The sequence below is a fragment of the Saccostrea cucullata genome, unplaced genomic scaffold (genome assembly GCF_032062105.1).
Source record: "Saccostrea cucullata isolate Sc308-1 unplaced genomic scaffold, CSIRO_AGI_Scuc_v1 ctg7581, whole genome shotgun sequence".
NCBI classification, from domain to species: domain Eukaryota; kingdom Metazoa; phylum Mollusca; class Bivalvia; order Ostreida; family Ostreidae; genus Saccostrea; species Saccostrea cuccullata.
The window spans coordinates 1-19,257 of NW_026927826.1; the positions used below are offsets into that span (position 1 = coordinate 1).

General features: G+C 33.0%; 1 protein-coding gene, 2 long non-coding RNA genes and 1 pseudogene across 10 annotated transcripts; 3 read left to right on the top strand and 1 right to left on the bottom strand.

The window, feature by feature from the left end:
- Positions 1–5,715: 5,715 nt before the first annotated feature.
- On the top strand, positions 5,716–8,718 carry LOC134275589 (uncharacterized). Its single transcript, XR_009993855.1, has 3 exons — positions 5,716–6,029; positions 7,915–8,017; positions 8,325–8,718. It is a non-coding gene; the product is annotated as an uncharacterized LOC134275589 (long non-coding RNA).
- A 1,454-nt stretch (positions 8,719–10,172) lies between these two features.
- Positions 10,173–12,484, top strand: LOC134275590 (uncharacterized). Its single transcript, XR_009993856.1, has 3 exons — positions 10,173–10,325; positions 11,706–11,901; positions 12,084–12,484. It is a non-coding gene; the product is annotated as an uncharacterized LOC134275590 (long non-coding RNA).
- Positions 12,485–12,529: 45 nt separating this feature from the next.
- On the bottom strand, positions 12,530–16,811 carry LOC134275593 (uncharacterized). Of its 8 annotated transcripts, XM_062757862.1 has the most exons (8): positions 16,455–16,590; positions 15,925–16,068; positions 15,666–15,760; positions 15,382–15,549; positions 15,137–15,234; positions 14,232–14,378; positions 13,642–13,707; positions 12,530–13,501 (listed from the first exon to the last, which is right to left on the bottom strand). In XM_062757862.1, the coding sequence occupies exons 2-7, from the start codon at positions 16,037–16,039 to the stop codon at positions 13,689–13,691; spliced, it is 642 nt and encodes a 213-aa protein (XP_062613846.1). In that variant the 5' UTR covers positions 16,040–16,068; positions 16,455–16,590; the 3' UTR covers positions 12,530–13,501; positions 13,642–13,688. The 8 variants fall into 8 exon arrangements, 7 of the variants coding, with proteins under 7 accessions (XP_062613846.1, XP_062613844.1, XP_062613838.1 ...); XR_009993857.1 differs by lacking the exon at positions 13,642–13,707 and having other exon boundaries at positions 15,137–15,240; positions 16,455–16,591; XM_062757860.1 differs by lacking the exons at positions 13,642–13,707; positions 16,455–16,590 and adding an exon at positions 16,603–16,811.
- A 525-nt stretch (positions 16,812–17,336) lies between these two features.
- Positions 17,337–19,178, top strand: LOC134275592 (uncharacterized; annotated as a pseudogene).
- The last annotated feature ends 79 nt before the right edge of the window (positions 19,179–19,257 follow it).

Sequence of the window (19,257 nt, forward strand, 5' to 3'; positions counted from 1 at the left end):
GTCGTTTCGCAAAGAAAGATGTTTTGAAAATAGATTTCCGTTTTCCTTTATATTCTATAGTTAAAAATTTCCTCAAATTAAAGATGTATGATCTCTGTGTGTTATAATGCAGGCACGTAGCATCGTTTTTGAAAGTGGGGGGGGGGGGCAATCAGAGAAATTTTTTTTTACGTTGACAAGTAAAAAAAAAAGGAAATAGCCCAAACTCGAAAATCCTATTTCGTGGGGGGGGGTTAAGTGGCTAACTTTTTTTTAAGGCCAGCTACCTTTCACTTACATTTTTTTCCACACAATACTACATATCCTCGATATCATTATACTATGGTTAGAAGTGGGGGGGGGGGGGGGGCAAACATCCCTTCAATAGAATAGAATAGAATATTTATTCAACCAATTTGGGCCCACAGTGGAGCATACAGAACAGTGTCCAAAATCATCACAGTTATACATATACAAAACAGAACAAAACAAACATTGTATAATGAACAGAGAGTTAGTTATCTTCTTTTAAGATGTGTAAAATGTACATTATAAGTGGCCTATGTATAATATCTGCAATATGCCTATATTGAACTATGTTGTTTTCTCTTATTAAAATTTGCATTTAAAAGTTGGCATAATAAAACAACAAACTCAGAATCTTCATTTGACATAATCCATGTAAACAGGTCAACATTGTTAAGCAGTATCAAATTAGGAAAGGTTTTAAAGATTTTATCTAAAAACTCTCTTCTTGAGTCATTATAAAGTGAACATTCTAGCAAAAAATGCAATTCATCCTCAGTTGGACTTGAGGTGCAGTAACGACAGATTCTCTCACACCTGGGAAGAATTTCATTTTTACCACATTTATTAATTTTCCTTTCATATCTACCCGTTTCCACCCTTAAACAATGATTACTAATTCTGAATTTTGTGAGAATTACCCGATTGTCTCGGTTTTTCATATTCAAGTATTTTTCAAAATAAAAAGACCTTTTATACTTAAAATATGTATTTAATTTACCAAAGCCTTCCAAATAATTGGTACGAATATCGTTCCAAATGTTTAAAAAACTATTACTGAGTTGTCTTTTCATGTACAATTTAAATTTGTTTTCACTTAGTTTTTTACAAAGGGACAAATTAATATTAAGTTTTTCACTGTAGAATAATATACTGGAGTACCAATCACTGTTGATGATGTTTGATTTGCACTCATTGAGAGCTGCTTTCAGTAGGTTAGATGATGTATGTTCTAGTCTATACCAGTACATGAATATTTGCTTTAACATGTCTATATATAATGGGTACCTCCCTAGTTCAGAATAGATTCCTACATTTGTACAAGATTTAGATACACCCATAATGTATTTACAGAATTTCATATTGAGTTTTTCAACTTCCCAATCTTTATCAAAAAGAGGGATATTTTTCCTTTTTGGAGTAACATTAATAATGCTCCAGTTCTCACAGCCATATAAAGCTATAGGTTTAATACAGTGATCAAATATATGTAAAAATGTTTTTAAGGAGGGGTTAGCATTTTTCACATCCCTATAGAATTTAAAGCATGCCTTTAAGCTTTTCTGATACAGTTGTTTTTTGGCTTCAGTAAACTTTCCATTGTTTTCAAGAGTTATCCCTAAATATTTATATTGTTTTACACATTCTATAATGTCATTACCAAGTTGGAATGCTTCCTTCAGTAATTTACCAGAGTTATTAAAAATTATTACCTTTGTTTTTTTTATGTTTACTTCTAGACACCACTCACTACAGTAATCATGGAGAAGATTGAGTTTACATTGAAGATCTGATTTTGAATTGGACAATAAAACAAGGTCATCTGCATACAGGAGACATGAAATCATTTCTTTATCTAGAGTAACAGAAACAGAATTATGATCCAAAATACTTGGGAGGTCATTTATAAAGAGTTTAAACAAATTTGGACTAAGGACATCCCCTTGTCTGACCCCAACCCCAGATGTGAAAAAATCTGTCATTTTATCATTTACTTTCACACATAATCTATCATTCTTATACATAGATTTTAAAATTCTGTAAAAATATCCATTTATATCCTTTGATTGCAGTTTATACATAATGCCAACATGAATAACTTTATCAAAAGCCTTTCGAAAATCAACAAAACAAGCATATAATTTCTTATCACCAGTCTTGAGATATTTGTTGAGTAAACATTTTAACACAAATATATGATCTGAAGAGCGAGATTTCTTGGAGAACCCTATCTGTGATTTATGAATAGTATCATTTTCCAGCAAAAAATTGTCAAGTCTATTATTCAATATTAAGTTAAATAATTTTCCAATACTATTGTTAATAGCTATGCCTCTGAAATTTTCTGGCTTATTTGGATCATCAGATTTGAATAGAGGACAAATAAAACTTTCTGACCATTTTGAAGGATACTCTCCAGATGTAAATACAGCATTAAACAGTTTTAACAAGCAAGGATTGATGAAATGTTGTGATGCTTTAAGCATTTCATTTGAGATATTGTCTAATCCAGGTGTTTTTTCATCTTAAGCTTAGAAAATGCCTCTTGTAATTCTGTGTTTGTAATTTTTTTGTCTATCATAGAGAAACTGTAATTATTATGTTCCATTACTTTTAACTTTTCTTCTAAAACATCTAGTTTTTTTTCATTTTGTCTGAAACAGAAGTAAGATCTGAAAAATATTGGAACCAAGTATCACCCTCGATGCAGTTTTGATCATCTTTTTTATACATTTTCAATAGTAAAGGTAATGTTGGGAAAAAGTGGGGGGGGGGATGCCCCCCCAATGTTGCTACGTCCCTGTAATGTTTCACATGCATAGATCGGTGTGGGGGGGGGGGGGCATTTAAAATTTGTACAGTCATACGTTAAATAAACTAAATGAACTACCGGTATAACTGACCTTGGACCGTCCACTTAGAAAACACCGATCAAACATTTATATCTCTTTGTTTGTACAAATAAAATATGTTTTACATGAATAGATCTAGAGAGAGGAGTCAGGAACACCCCTCTGAAACTTGTAAAGTTATTTAATGCACAAACTAAACCAACTAAAAGTTATTTAAGTTGGAAAATAAATCAACTAAAAGGGACCTTTGAACCCCACCCCCACCCCCACCCAAACCGAAAATGTGGATTCGTGTTAAGTTTGTATGAAAAATGTCATACACATGAAGGTATGACGCATAAGAACCCCCTCTCCCCGGCCGAAATAAACTTTCACATTTAGGAAAGGACTTTACATATTTTTTTCTTGTCAAGAAATTTCTGGGTTGGATTTTTTTTTTTACCAGAGTGACCATCTCGGAAAAAATGTCCTACAGATCTGCGCCTTTTCTTATAATTTACATAAATATCAATATAAAAATAAAATTTATTCAAATATGTGTGGCAGTTGGCAGTAAGCAGCTGACATTTGGCAGTAAGCAGTCAGCAGTTGGCAGTAAGCAGTTGGCTGTCGTATATGGCATTCCATACAAAACAAATAGAAAGATTTTTTAAATTTTAGTTAGTCTGAACTTATAAAAAAAAATGCGCCATATATCACTTTAAACAACTTTCAAATCAATCAATTTTTTTCTCTCAAGACTAGGTGCATTTTAAGTTGTAGTTGTTGTTTTTGTTTGTTTTTTTTCTGTTTTTTTTTTTTAGAAAGTATAGGACATATTGCTTTGCTGCTTCTGACTTTTAGTCGGTCTGTCTGTCTATCGATCAGTCCACCGATAGTTTCCGTTCATTTTCTTTGCAGATATTGCACTTCACTGAAATGAAATTTTGTATGTACAGATTTATCATAATCAAATCGATCAATTTTTGACAGAGTTATGCGGCTTATGCCCCTTGGACATACATGTAAAAAAAAATCCAATTACTTGCAGTTTTCAGATATTTACTTTGCTGATATTGTGCTTACTGAAATGATATTTGGTATTCAGACGGTGTTAGGGGGTACGATCAAGCAATTCTTGACAGAGTTGTGTCATAAAGGTTTCACAAACATTTTGTTATTTTTGTCCAGGAACTTCTTAAGCATTTATTTGAAGTTTGCGGTAAGCTTTACGAGGATATTCCTGCCGTGTTTCGTGAGTCTCACGTGACCCTAGCCCTGTACCTGAAGCACTGTCTAATGAACAGAGAGACAAAAGTGGAGGAATTTTCAAGAAGACATAAATACGTCCAATATGATGGTTTACTGAAAGAAAAAAGGGAAAATAAAGTTTTAAGCCACTTTGGAGTTTGAAGACTATGTGAACAATTGCTGATTAATTAATTAATTCAGAGTTTCTGTTTTACATTTTTTTTAATAAAAGAAAGTTAAGTTATGGATTTAAATTATTCTTTTGTTGCGTCACATTTTTAGAAAAATGTGTGTCGGGAATCTGTATACGTATAATAGCAATGAACCATATTATCAGTATGACGCAGAACTGGTTCAACTTTTATATCAGTGTCTTGCAGATAAATTCACACGATGGATCATATGCTACCCCCACCTCCCCATCCCCACCCACACCGAAAGCTTTGTTGCTCGGGAAACATAAAAAAGTTCCTCAATCTGCTCAGAAAGTTACTCCATCACTAGACTACAGCTCATTCAATTGATACATTCCAACCTATTGATCAGAATGTAAAAAAAGTGTGTAGCATAATGGTATTTACTATGGCATGTCAAACGTTGCAATATTTGATAATCTTGTGATGTATATTCAAAATCTTGTGATGTATGTTCGAAATCTTGTGATGTATATTCAAAATCTTGTGATGTATATTCAAAATCTTGTGATGTATGTTCGAAATCTTGTGATGTATATTCAAAATCTTGTGATGTATGTTCGAAATCTTGTGATGTATATTCAAAATCTTGTGATGTATATTCTAAAACTTGTGATGTATATTCTATAATCTTGTGATGTATATTCGAAATCTTGTGATGTATATTCTATAATCTTGTGATGTATATTCAATATCTTGTGATGTATATTCTAAAACTTGTGATGTATATTCTATAATCTTGTGATGTATATTCGAAATCTTGTGATGTATATTCTATAATCTTGTGATGTATATTCAATATCTTGTGATGTATGTTCAAAATCTTGTGATGTATATTCAATATCTTGTGATGTATATTCGAAATCTTGTGATGTATATTCTATAATCTTGTGATGTATGTTCGAAATCTTGTGATGTATATTCGAAATCTTGTGATGTATATTCAATATCTTGTGATGTATATTCGAAATCTTGTGATGTATATTCTATAATCTTGTGATGTATGTTCGAAATCTTGTGATGTATATTCAAAATCTTGTGATGTATATTCAAAATCTTGTGATGTATGTTCGAAATCTTGTGATGTATATTCAAAATCTTGTGATGTATGTTCAAAATCTTGTGATTATATTCAATATCTTGTGATGTATATTCTAAAACTTGTGATGTATATTCTATAATCTTGTGATGTATATTCGAAATCTTGTGATGTATATTCTATAATCTTGTGATGTATATTCAATATCTTGTGATGTATGTTCAAAATCTTGTGATGTATATTCAATATCTTGTGATGTATATTCGAAATCTTGTGATGTATATTCTATAATCTTGTGATGTATGTTCGAAATCTTGTGATGTATATTCGAAATCTTGTGATGGATATTCAATATCTTGTGATGTATATTCGAAATCTTGTGATGTATATTATATAATCTTGTGATGTATGTTCGAAATCTTGTGATGTATATTCGAAATCTTGTGATGTATGTTCGATAATCTTGTGATGTATATTCGAAATCTTGTGATGTATGTTCGATAATCTTGTGATGTATATTCGAAATCTTGTGATGTGTGTTCTACAATTCAGTGATGCGTGCAATAAAATTGCATGACGCAACAGAAAAGTAAGGACAATTTTCATTGGTTAGAAATAACGAAAGTAGCCGGAGCGGTCGTAATGCACACATTGACACAACTTCGCAAGCATGAAATTGGCGAATTCAACCTAAAGTCAAAATTATAGGTAATAGAAAAATTGTTTTGGTATCAAGAAGCACTAAGTCAGTCATAACGTGAAAAGTGAGAATCAAGAACATTAATTTGATTTGTTTGAAGGTACATCAAAAACAATATTGAGTGGCTTATTGCTGGACTAAAGGGTGTTTTATCCTATTTTTACGTCCTCATATTGTAGTGATGTTGATTAATCGGTATGATTTATTCTATATTGGTGCTAGTTAGAATAATCTAACTGTGTCTCGGGACAAACTCTCACCACGCAGGGTTCGAAATTGCATGGCCCATTGCAGCTGCATTGACCGTAGCACTAGTCCAGGGACGACTTTGCAATAAATAAATAAATAACACGACAAATTTTTAGGAGAAGGTGAATGTCAGGAAAAGATTAATTGCTATGCATCATTGAATATTGTCATTCACAAATTTGTCCAATTATTTTTATAGTAAATGTATTGAGCCGGGCTCATTTACAGGATAATGAACAAGGACTGTGGTGACAGTTTAAAATCACGTTCAGACGTTTAGAGAATATGTAATACACACAAAAATATCTCAATGGCATGTATAATATTAAATAGTTTTAAAAATAAAATAAAATATAGCTAGAAATTAACAGCGAAAAATATTTATCACGTATCGTTTCGGGGTAATCCGGTTTTATATACAAACAGAAGTAAATAAACACCAATGCAGCAAGATTAAGGTCAAACGTCTCTGCACTGATGTGTTCTCAGCGGGGAGATTTGCATCAAGTCATTAATGATGTTCCCTGCATTTGTGTTAGCCTGATAGTACAACCTTTATTTATAGAATCAATCTAATTCAAATTAGATGTTAGATCCGCTTGCATACTCGCTACACTAACATCTAACAACATCCTGTTGAGGGTCACGTCAGAGGTCAAATTCTATCAATTAATCAAATCGCAGCTGGCAAAATCATCATATATTGTGGAAGCGAATAAATCGTGAGGCCTTCCGAATTTAACCTCTTACGTGACCCTCAATGGGATGACTTGTTAGATGTTAGTGTGGCGAGTATGCGAGCGGATCTAACATCTAATTTTAATTATATTGTTTATAGAATATGATGCAGACAAGGATACCTGGTGAAAACCTTTTGCACCCGTTGAATTACTTTGTAAAATATTAGTCAAAGGAGCCAGGAAAAAATATTAAACAATTTAATATTATGATAAAAATATTCAATTTACTATTTCTTAAGGTGTTGAATGGATTTTGTTTTCTCAACAGCGGCTGGTGCACGTACCATACTTTTACTCGTAAACTCAATTTGGCGGTGAAGAAGCAGCATTTTCTGTTGCTCACCGTCGCAATAGCTGAGCATTGCTCTACGAGCAATGTGCCCAGCTAAAAATCATAATATTTGTAATGATATATCATATTCTAGACTTGACATACAATAAACAATGATAAGAATTATTGTCGCATATCTGCAGTGATTTTCTTTGATCTTTCGGTGGTGATAATTTATCCCATATCACATGTGTGATAATACTTTCCAAACATGTTTCAAAGTTTTTACACTCTTTATCATACAGTTTTAAAGAACAGTTTTATGAGCTCATAAGTATATTAAATGGTTAATTTATCAAAACCTGCATTTAAAAATTCAGAAGTCTTAAGTTAAACCAAATTGTCCAGGGTATTCTTAGTAAGGTATGTCAAAGGTCATGGTTAAGTGACTTTGTAAGGCTGGTATTTTTTCTTTAGTTTTATGGCAATCAGTGCACATGGTAAATAGCATAAAATTATCCTTAGAGGTCTTATGCAAGGAGATAGCTAATTAAAATGAACAAATGTAGTTCTATGTATGATGTATATAATATATTAGAGACAATAATATTTCTTTTCTTTTTTCATTTTCAGGAACTTTACGTAGGTCTACAGTTTTAATTTTGGACTCATGCACTAGGAATATCATATCAGCAGAATTGTGCCACTGAATCAAAGGGAACTCTTTTTTTTTTAGGTACGCATGATCGATGTAACTTCCTCGGTGGTGTGTTGGCTGTTTGCCCATGTGTATTTCGGGGTATAGGTATGTTTAGTCTCAATTTTCTTTCTTAAAAGCCGCATAAGGGGTATATTTTTTCTGATCTCAAATTTTGTCTAAGCATTAATCTTTTTTCTCATTCATGAATTATCTGCGGAGAGTCTAGTTAATTAATTTATTTAATTAAAGCTATATAGTAACATATAGTGAAATTATTTCCTTGTGTGAGACCTAAAGAAAATCAGGTTACTCATTTTTATGACAATTTCTTTGATTTCGGGAGTAGCCTCCCCTTTTAAAGATCCAAAATGGTGATTTTACAGTGCGGCATGCAGTCTGGTCATCAACGAAGAGTTTTGACACCTGTAATACCCATATTTCTACCATTCACCTCTGTAACCTTTGTTGAGTTCATCAGACTGGTAAGAAAAACAATATTGTTAATTGAAATAATTTTATCAAGATAAATAAAATAATTAATGAAAAAAAATTACATGAACAGACTCCCTCATATAAGAAAATGTCACATTTTACACATTGCAATTATACATCATTTACATATCCACATTTTCCCCATTTACACATGCAGTTGAATAGATTTAGTGCTTAATAATACATAGCAACAATTATTACATGAATCCTAAGACAATTCACAAAATACATGAATGCATTAAACTGTGAAATACAGATTTTGTACATTTAATTAAAATGCACAGCATCAGTACCCCCCCCCCCCCCCCCCTTCACAATCTTGCAACTTTCTTTTTAATTTAAAGTTTTTTTTCAAGTTTGTTCAAATCATGTCCCCCGGGGGTAGGACGGGGCCACAAAGGATGATCAAATTTTATATAGAAATATATAGGAAAATTCTTTAAAAATATCTTCTCAAGAAAAGCAAAGCCATGATTGGTCAAGGGACTACTTTTGGATTTAAACTTTTCAATAAAAAAACAATTTTTACTTTTTCCTAGCCACAGTGCTCAGGTGAGCGATGTGGCCCATGGGCCTCTTGTTTTTTTTTTTTTTTGAAAAATGATCAATCATTAAATATAAATAAATCAGTTGTTAAAAAATTTGCTTCATATTTGAAGTGCTTTAAACTGACCCTTTGATGAAAGTGACCAGTGTTTTTTGCACCTTGAAAGGTTTATTGGTAAAATATAAGAAGGAAGTTATGATTTTGGTGTTACTATTGTTGTTATTTAAGTTTGATTTGATTTTTATATTACGAGTATTATGAAACTGTTATTTTGTTACTGACCGATTGTTAATTTTAATTGTGAACAAATGTACAAAGATGAGGAGTATAATATAGTTGGCTATGTATATTGCCCAATTTTTGAACATACTATGTAATAAATATTAATAACAACCTTTGAATAATTGGAAAGACAATATTATAAATATGATAGCATTTTTGTACATGAGCATACATTTTTGAAAGGAAAAATAAATTATTCAATTGCATTAAAAAAAATATTTTGTTTCATATTCTTGCGAATTATCAGATCATTCTTCTATTATTTAAATACTCTGTCATTATGAAACCTTGTTAATAATTAAGTAAATATTAATTGTACATTTGCACCAATTTTTACATGGCATTTTCACACTAAGAATGCCACGTGCAAAATTATATACAGGAACAATTCTGAACTAATATATGCAAGTGAGTTGTAAATTTGATATGTAATGCATACATTACAAAAACCCATGACAGTGTTCACTAAAATGAAATGTATGGACTCTTATATAAATACTTGGTATATGTGATATGGATATTATGGATGATATTTTTGAGAATGACACAAGTAATGAAATTTTTCAGCATTGAATTGGATTCTTGAACCAGAGCCATGTGAACCTGGTCCACCTGTACCTCTCATTGAAGACCTGTTAACATCACCAGAGTATGTTCATTCTGATACCCCTATGGTATGGTTACAGCATGCATTATCCCTGAATCCATTAAAAGAGCTGCATTGGCAACGAAACAACCCAATGTGGTCGATTGTAAGGAAATAAAGCATATCAGCTTCCAACTTTTTTGAGATAATGAGGTTCGACTGTAATGACTAGATATTTGTACATAAAGATGCAGGAAATATAAGATAAATAACCAAAAATCATATTTTCTTCTCCAGATTGACATTGTCACTGAAGAAACAGCTGATGTCGGCTTACAATCTGGAGTCCATCAAGGCTGTTGCATGGGGTATCACTCATGAAGATGATGCTTTGAGAAAGTATGAAAAGGACTTTGATGCAGCTGTAGAGCAGTCAGGTATACAGCACAAAATAACATTCATTCAACCTCTGACAAGTTAACATTCAATGTGTCAAAACAAATAACAGGACTTATCCTGGTGACAAACAGAAATCAATTACTGAAGTCTAATTGTAAAAAAAAACCTAGAAATATGTCCATAGGACATGAATGCCCCGCCAAGGATATATTAGTAAAGCAACATGAAATTTGTACATGTATAAAATTTGATCAGTTTGGTTCAGGCAGGGCTTATAGTTAGTTGGGAATAAAAATGTAGGTCCAGCATCCAAAGCAAGTCTGGTAGTGTCAATCCCTAGATGCATCATCCATGCAAGTTTGGTTCAGGTAGGGTTTATAGTTACTTGGGAATGAAAATAAAGGTCAGATCCAGCATCCGAAGCAAGTCTGGTAGTGTCCATCCCTAGCTGCATCATCCATGCAAGTTTGGTTTAGGTAGGGCTTATAGTTACTTGGGAATGAAAATGTAAGTCAGATCCAGCATCCGAAGCAAGTCTGGTAGTGTCCATCCCTAGCTGCATCATCCATGCAAGTTTGGTTTAGGTAGGGCTTATAGTTACTTGGGAATGAAAATGTAAGTCAGATCCAGCATCCGAAGCAAGTCTGGTAGTGTCCATCCCTAGATGCATCATCCATGCAAGTTTGGTCTAAGGAGGGCTGATAGTTCCTTAGGAATAAATCTGCTCCAAAAACTTCAACCTGGTCACTCATCTGGAAAATATAGGTCAGATCCAGCATCCGAAGCAAGTCTGGTAGTGTCCATCCTTAGATGCATCATCCAACCAAGTTTGGTCTAAGTAGGGCTTATAGTTCCTTAAGAATAGACCTGCTCCAAAAACTTTAATTTGGTCACTCATCTGGAAAATGTAGGTCAGATCCAGCATCCAAAGCAAGTCCGGTAGTGTTCATCTCTAGATGCATCATCTATGCAAGTTTGTATCAACATGTAAAGTTTGATAACACTATCTTGAATGGTATGTTTAAAACTGAGCTAAACACTATTTAAGAAAAGTCAGGTCAAGGTCAAAGGAAAGGTCAAGGTCAAAAAATGTTGTTGCAGTTGCATAGCTCTCATCAATATCTATCAGCATATGAAGTTTGATGAAAATATCTTGGATAGTTTCTTTGAAACTTAGCTTTGAACAGAGCTAAACACAAAGTGGGATGGAAGGACGGAAGACGGACATGACAAACACTATATGCCCCGGCCATATTCATGGCGGGGCATAAATATTCAGTTACCAACATATTCCAGAAAATTTGCTTTTTGAAGTGGAAGGATTATAAAAGCTCTACTTAGACTTTGTTACTGCATTACAAAATCAATTGTATTATGGTTTGTTTGCATTCAGTAGTATTATAATTTTTTCTGAAAAGGATATGGTTGCATGAATTCGGAGTGTTGGGAGCTTCACCTGATGGCTTAGTTGTTCGACCACCAACATGCAGTGTATTTTATCAAACTCCAGAAGCCAAAGACGCCATTCCTGATATTGTAGAGGTGAAGTGTCCATATACAGCATCGTCTTCAACAGTAGCAGATGGGGCACAAAATTTGAAGGATTTTTCATAGGTAAATAACATTAAAAATCTGTATTGTCCAGTACTTTGAAATTAAAAATCTTGGTGAGTAAATGATTTCAAAACATGTATTAATTTACAAGTGCAGCTGTTCAATATGGTATGAAGATATTGAAAAAGGAGGGGATATGTACTGGTATAACACAACTTAAGTGTTTTTTGATTTTTTTTTAGATCTTAAACAAGATACCCTGTGCCTGAAAACCAGTCACCCATACTATCATCAAATTCAAGGCCAGCTACACATATGTAACAAAACATTCTGCGACTTAATTGTGTGGACAAGAGTAGACTGCATTGTGATTAGAATAGTAAAAGACATTGAATGGACAGCAAATGTTCCAAAGCTGATAGATTTCTACATTAACATTTTCATTCCAGCACTGATGGAAAACTGAGTTCTGGTTTGAACTTCTTGACACTTAGTTTTGTACCTCTAGAATTTTCTAACAATGGAAAATGGGTAATCATGTTAAATGTGTTGAATGTTCCTAAGTCTCATAAATGTATGACATGATATGTCACAATCCATCATAAAACTTCTGGCTTATAAGACTATTTTAAATAGCAATGATGATTAATAAAATCTACATGTATGTACTACATAAAAAAAGAATATCAAAATTTAGAATCATTTTATTAATGAATTGAAGATGTTATTCTCAAAGTGAAAATGTAACATTTTTGTCTTTCTTAATAGATAAATTGTTGAAAACATGAATTTGTTGAGTTGTGCTTTAAAGGTAAATATACTTTAAACTAGAGATTTAAAATTATAAGTAAACCCTCTTCCAAATTATATTGTCAAATGAAGAATGGAATTGCCAAACATTCTTGTAATAAATCCATGCTAACAAAAGGGATTTTCATTTTCTGAAGTACATGTATTACAACATACAACAAAATTAACAAATATAACCATTGACATTGATAACAAATCAAAATTTGCTTATCCCTTGCACTTTGGTATGAATATCTTCACTGTTTAGTGTATACTGTCACACGCCAATGCAAATTTATAATAAGTACATGTATCTTTAAGTAATTTCTTTCAAAAGTGGAGCTTGCAAGTTTACAAGACAAGAACAGAGTTGAAATATTTTTGTTGAGATTGGTCTGTAAGTAGATGGTATGTAACGGAGAATCTCGTAATTCTTTATCCTCTCGTTGGCTCTTTCCACATGAATAAGTGCTTTAGCAATCTTGTAACACAGTGCTGCTTCTTGTATGGTAAACTGGCCTCGTGTCGATAAAAGAGCTTTTATAATTTAAGCAGACACCCTGGGGCAACTGGTCATGAATGGTGAAACCTTTGACCACCAAAATAAGGTCTCCAGCTTTGAACTTTCGTAAAACTTGGCTGTGACGTACAATAGCTACATCAGAAGTAGAACCTGGGTACAGCATGGAGCAAAATGTAAGTGCACCATTTGGAGGCACGCAAGTTACTGCTTTAAAAGTATGGCAACTTTTGTACATACTGTAGGCCATGGCCTGATTATCCATATGTGTTGGGATGTCCTGGGTTGTTTCAATTGCATCCATGGATGCTCTAGCAGAGGAAAAATCCTCAAAAGATTTTGGCAGAGACCCTGAAAAAAAGTTGGAAAAAAATTAATTTGATTATTTGTAATTGTGTAAAAAAATTGTGTTACAGTCAATTTTTCAAGAATACAATAAATTTAACTGCATTAAATTTTTGCAAGTCATTATGATAAATCTTAAAACAAACCTTTGCATTTAAGCTGACTTGGAAAACATTCTACGCTACATTCTACACTACGCCATCAGACAGCATCTTGTATAGGGAAAAGACCACTAATTATTTTCCCATAGAACTCCATACAAACCTTAGGCCTTCTCAGTACTTTACTATGACAATTTCAGAAAAATCTTTAGCATCATTTCAAACTTTGTTCTAAGCCCTAACAAAAAATACTGAAAAAAATATATGGTCCCATGGCGTTTATAGGTCAAAATTGCAGTTATTTTCAACTTATAGAGATTCGCAGTAAATAACACGCGGCATAAAAAATCAACCCCCACTCCTAAAATCTTCCCTGGCATTTCTATAGTTTCTGTAATATTCCCTAATCCTATCATTTATTTCAAAGGTCATTAATTTTACTTTAAAATGAAAACAATTAAATACCTGATTTCAGCCAATGGCGTAACGCCTACCCATTCAGTATTCGGTTTAATGTTCCATAACAAACAAAGCCATGTGTGCATCCGGGGATTTGGTGCTCTCATTCCTATACTTACATACTTACCTGTCCCAGAATTAGTCAATTGTGGTAATTTCAAAGACTATACACCTACCTGTGAACATGTATGAAATTTGAGTCCTGTGACTTCAGTGTATTGGATACTGTGACCATCTCAAATGATGACACCTTACTGCTACCAGCACAATTCAAAGGAGTGAATGACGTCTGGGCCGGTGATGATATTTGGATATATTGGTGACTGTAATAAATAAAATATTTGTACAATGAATTGTTTTTGTGCTTTAATGTTAATAAAGTGATATTAATTAAGTCAAAATTGAGTCAATAATTTCATAAGGGTGGATTCTACCCAGAATTAGGTAAAAAGCTCCAAAATTGGATAAATCATAGTTAATTAAGCAAAATTCAAAGGTTTCAAAAAGACTGATATAGAATTTTTTTATGCTTATGCAAAGTATATTACTGTAGATCACTTAATTTTCGCGACACCTTATTTTCGCGAGATAGTCATTGACTCTTTATTAGCGAGACAAAATTTTCCCGAATTGTGATTATTGCTCTTTATAATCTTAGGAAATACTATTATACGCGAGAATTTAATTTTCGCGGGCTCACTGTCTCGCATAATTACGCGAAAATAAAGTTCTCGCAATTAAAAAGTGATTTGCTGATATACTAATTGTATTGCTTAAGTATGTACAAAAAAGTTTCCCCACCCCCCAGTGAAAAACACTTAAAGAAATAGCAGGTGTCCCCTTTTATTTTTGTTTACAATTAATTTAGACAAGTTTAAATCAATCCTTTTGATAACAAATCAAAGTTCAATGTCTGTAGTCTTATACATTACAATCAGAAGCTACTTTTTGAATTTTATTCTAAGAAAAGGAGAATTTAAATAATTTTTTTTTAAAAATTAAAGAAAAGCAAAAACTGACTTCAAACCCCAAAATGTACTATACAATAAGAGGCTGGAAAGTTAATAAATAAAAAATTTACCTGCAATGTACAGAAAACTGTCCGACAAAATACATCGGGTGGGTAGGGAGTCTCCATTTTCTTCTTATATAGAGAAAATGCCCCTGCTGATCAGAGACCTAACACTCCCAAATAATAACAAAATATGTTAACATAACAGTCAATCTATAGTAAGATGTTCATCCCTCAATGGCAACAAGTTTTTATTACAGTAACTGAAATTGTTAGGAAATAGGAAATCACAATTGGAATTCCTTTAAATGTACCTTCTCTTCGTTGTATTTAATATCGTGGATTGATATTGGCTTCCTTTTACTAGACTCTATTTTTAGGGCAAGCAATTCCTTTTCCAGTTGTATTTCTGTTGAGAGGCGCTGCATTTCTTGAGTACAGTTAAATGTGCAGGATGCTGAGTAGTTGTGCTCTGATATCAACTGAAAATATATTGTAAATCATGTACAGTTAAAAGAACTTTATATATTATTAAAAATTATTGAAAATGTTTCAGTGTTGGTCATTTGTCATCATTGGTGTTTTAAATGAGCTTTACTTTTTCTTGATATTGACATTTTGGTGCTTGTGGAATCTGCAACTGGTCCATCTGTGAAGATGACAGGGACTCCTCACTTTTGAGTTTTTTTCCTCCTTTGTAAAATAATTAAACTTGAATTATTTTTTTATTCAGTTGTAAGCTACTCTGTTTATACATGTACCCTTTTAAAGATTTTTAGTAAAATATTCTCAATTAAACTCCACCCACCCACCATCCAAAAACAAGATGTCGGTCATATTTTGAAAAATAATTTCACCTTTTTGTACATTCAGGATCAGAGAAATCCATGGCCTTTCCTTCATTCCATGCAAAATATGCAGGGTCCCCCTCCTTCTTACCATCCTTAAAGTGGCAGGAGCAGATGCTATCATTCTGATCTCCTGGTTGGCGATCAGCTCGTCTAAAAATATACATTATACAAAGACTGAGTGAAGGAGAATTAAAAAGCAAAACATGTTCATTTAGCATGTTATTATCAAAATAGCCTAAATGACTTATTTTTTCATTATTTTTTTTTTAAATGTTACATTTACTTGCAAGTACAAGATAACCATGTGCATAACATTAACAAACGGTAGCAGTATTTGGTAGTAATAATACGAAATAAAATGTAATAAAAACAGCTGTTAAACAAAAATTAATCTTGCTACAAATTGCACAGTTTTTGTAGTATGTACTCTTCATTATTCTTCTGCTATATTGATTACTACGAGATTTAACTTTTTAGCATGCATGTATAAATACTGTATCTGACAATGTAGCATCGTGACATATCGTTACAAGTACCTACAAATTTTGTCAATATATCTACGTTTACTGAGTTTTTTCCCTAGCAGGCCGAAATATCTCCATCATGTCACCAGGAACAACACTCGTGCATCTCGTAATTAGTGCTGCAATAAACAAACTGATCGTCTGATGTGTTTTTTCTCACCTGCATGGTTTTCCCGACGCTTCAGCTACTTTCGTTATTTCTAACCAATGAAAATTGTCCTTACTTTTCTGTTGCGTCATGCAATTTTATTGCACGCATCACTGAATTGTAGAACACACATCACAAGATTTCGAATATACATCACAAGATTATCGAACATACATCACAAGATTTCGAATATACATCACAAGATTTCGAACATACATCACAAGATTATAGAATATACATCACAAGATTTCGAATATACATCACAAGATATTGAATATACATCACAAGATTTTGAACATACATCACAAGATATTGAATATACATCACAAGATTATAGAATATACATCACAAGATTTCGAACATACATCACAAGATTATAGAATATACATCACAAGTTTTAGAATATACATCACAAGATATTGAATATACATCACAAGATTTTGAACATACATCACAAGATTTTGAATATACATCACAAGATTTCGAACATACATCACAAGATTTTGAATATACATCACAAGATTTTGAATATACATCACAAGATTTCGAACATACATCACAAGATTTTGAATAAACATCACAAGATTATCGAATATTGCAACGTTTGACATGCCATATATTTACCATTAATTAAGTAAACTCCATATTAATCAAACATCGATACAAGGTATATTATTAAGGTAACGGAGCATTTCCTTCCACGCATTGAAGATGGATCAGTATTATGATGCAGCTATCAGCTGCTGATGCTGAGCAGACGATCGATATTATACAACCGGTTACCTAGACTGGAGTCTGCAACAATGGGAGGGAATTGATCCAGTGTCTTAATACTTTTAGAGATCTGGAAATTATTGAATGAATTGGAGGATCTTGACTCTTGCCCGGGGGATGAGCGACAACGGAGGATCAAATGTCGAGGAGAGCGACGAAGCCGATGATTTTCTTGATTACGATGCGGTTCTACGATGTCATATTTGTCATCACCTTTTCCGGAAGCCTCGGATTTTGCCATGCGGTCACACGTTCTGTGAGGAGTGTTTGATTCAGCTGAGGGATAAAACTGCAAGGGAGTGGCGGATGAAGTTCCCCCTAAACAACAAACGAGGAGATGGGGGGACACTCCATTGTCAGATTCCTGGATGCCAATATTCAATGAAGCTAATGAATTTGACACGTTGGGCGCCGAGGAACAGAGTCGCATCTGAAGCAATAAAGGTGTTGAAACGAAACAGTTTTGCACAAATGGTAAGATATTGATTCCAACTTATACAATGATAACAAAAATTGCATTAACTTTATCACATACAAGGTATTCTTATTTTGTCAAAACATACATATATTCTTGTCCATGTACCGAAAAAGGCATCATATAAACTAAAAAGATAGATTTCTTGTTTTTGGATAGGCATAGTGTTAGACATATAATTCCCATGAATGTATAGTCAATCTGATTCAATTTACCGCAAGTCTGCAAATGCAAATGAATAATGTATGTAGTGAACTCTACTATTGATCACTTATCAGTGTCTGTTTGAAATACTTCGTTTTGCATAATCGTAATGACACACGTAATAACATACAAAACGCATGCAAATGCTCGTACTGATTGACACATGAGAGCAAAAGTATGCATTATTGTCATGACATCACTGATTAACACTGATTAACAAACACAAAAATTAATTCAACAAGATTTCTGTATCGATAGATCAACTCAAATTAATAGTAAAGGTTTACCCTAGATGAGGGTTTAGTTACTGGTAATTAATTTTGAGTTTTGGCTGTAAACTACACATTGTTTTATAAATCAAGCGTACTTAATATACATATAATGTATTTAAACGCTTTATATTAAAACTTTGCATCGCGAATTATGAGAGTATTCATAAAAAGAAACCACTAAATACAAAGTTTCCATTTGTAGGGTCCTACCAAAAGAATATCTGAAAACTCCTTAGATATGCTTGACTGTCATTCAAATCATTATGGAAAGACGCGTAGAAACCTCTGTATTACGACAGGGGAAGGTGGTAATGCAGAAATTGTCAGCAAAGTAGCCTATACAAATCATCGTTATAATAAATTTGCAATTGCCATGTAGTTACGTCATACTACACTTAATGGTGCCCCTCCACCAGGATACACCGATAATGTTGACGGAAAATCTTTCTGCACCAATGCTATTTATGACGCTATAATACGGAGTGGAATTGGATCGGCAAAAATGATACATGTTCCACCAAAGGCTGTCCAAGGATGGAGATCTTTTGCAGTTGTCTTTGGCATCCAAGCTATTGGTGAATGCTTCTCCTTTCAGTAAGATTTCAATCTTAAAATCTACTATGTTCGTTACTTCTGCGAGTGAAAGGAAAAATGAATGAAGTCTTCTGGAAAAGATTTTATTTTCATTGTGGATTTTCGCTATTGTCTTATTTATCATAAGAACACCACAGAAGGAATTTCGCTCCATAATGAAAATAAAAATTCGACATTTTTCGTGACGAAGATTAAGAAGCTGTGATATATTGTTATGATGCTTGTTATTAATGTTTCATTTATTACTTAATAAAGCGGTGTAAAGGATATTTAGTTTTTGTGGATATGTTTTATAAATATGAAGTCGACTTGGAACCAGCCTTCGTTGAATTTTTAAGGGATTGATAA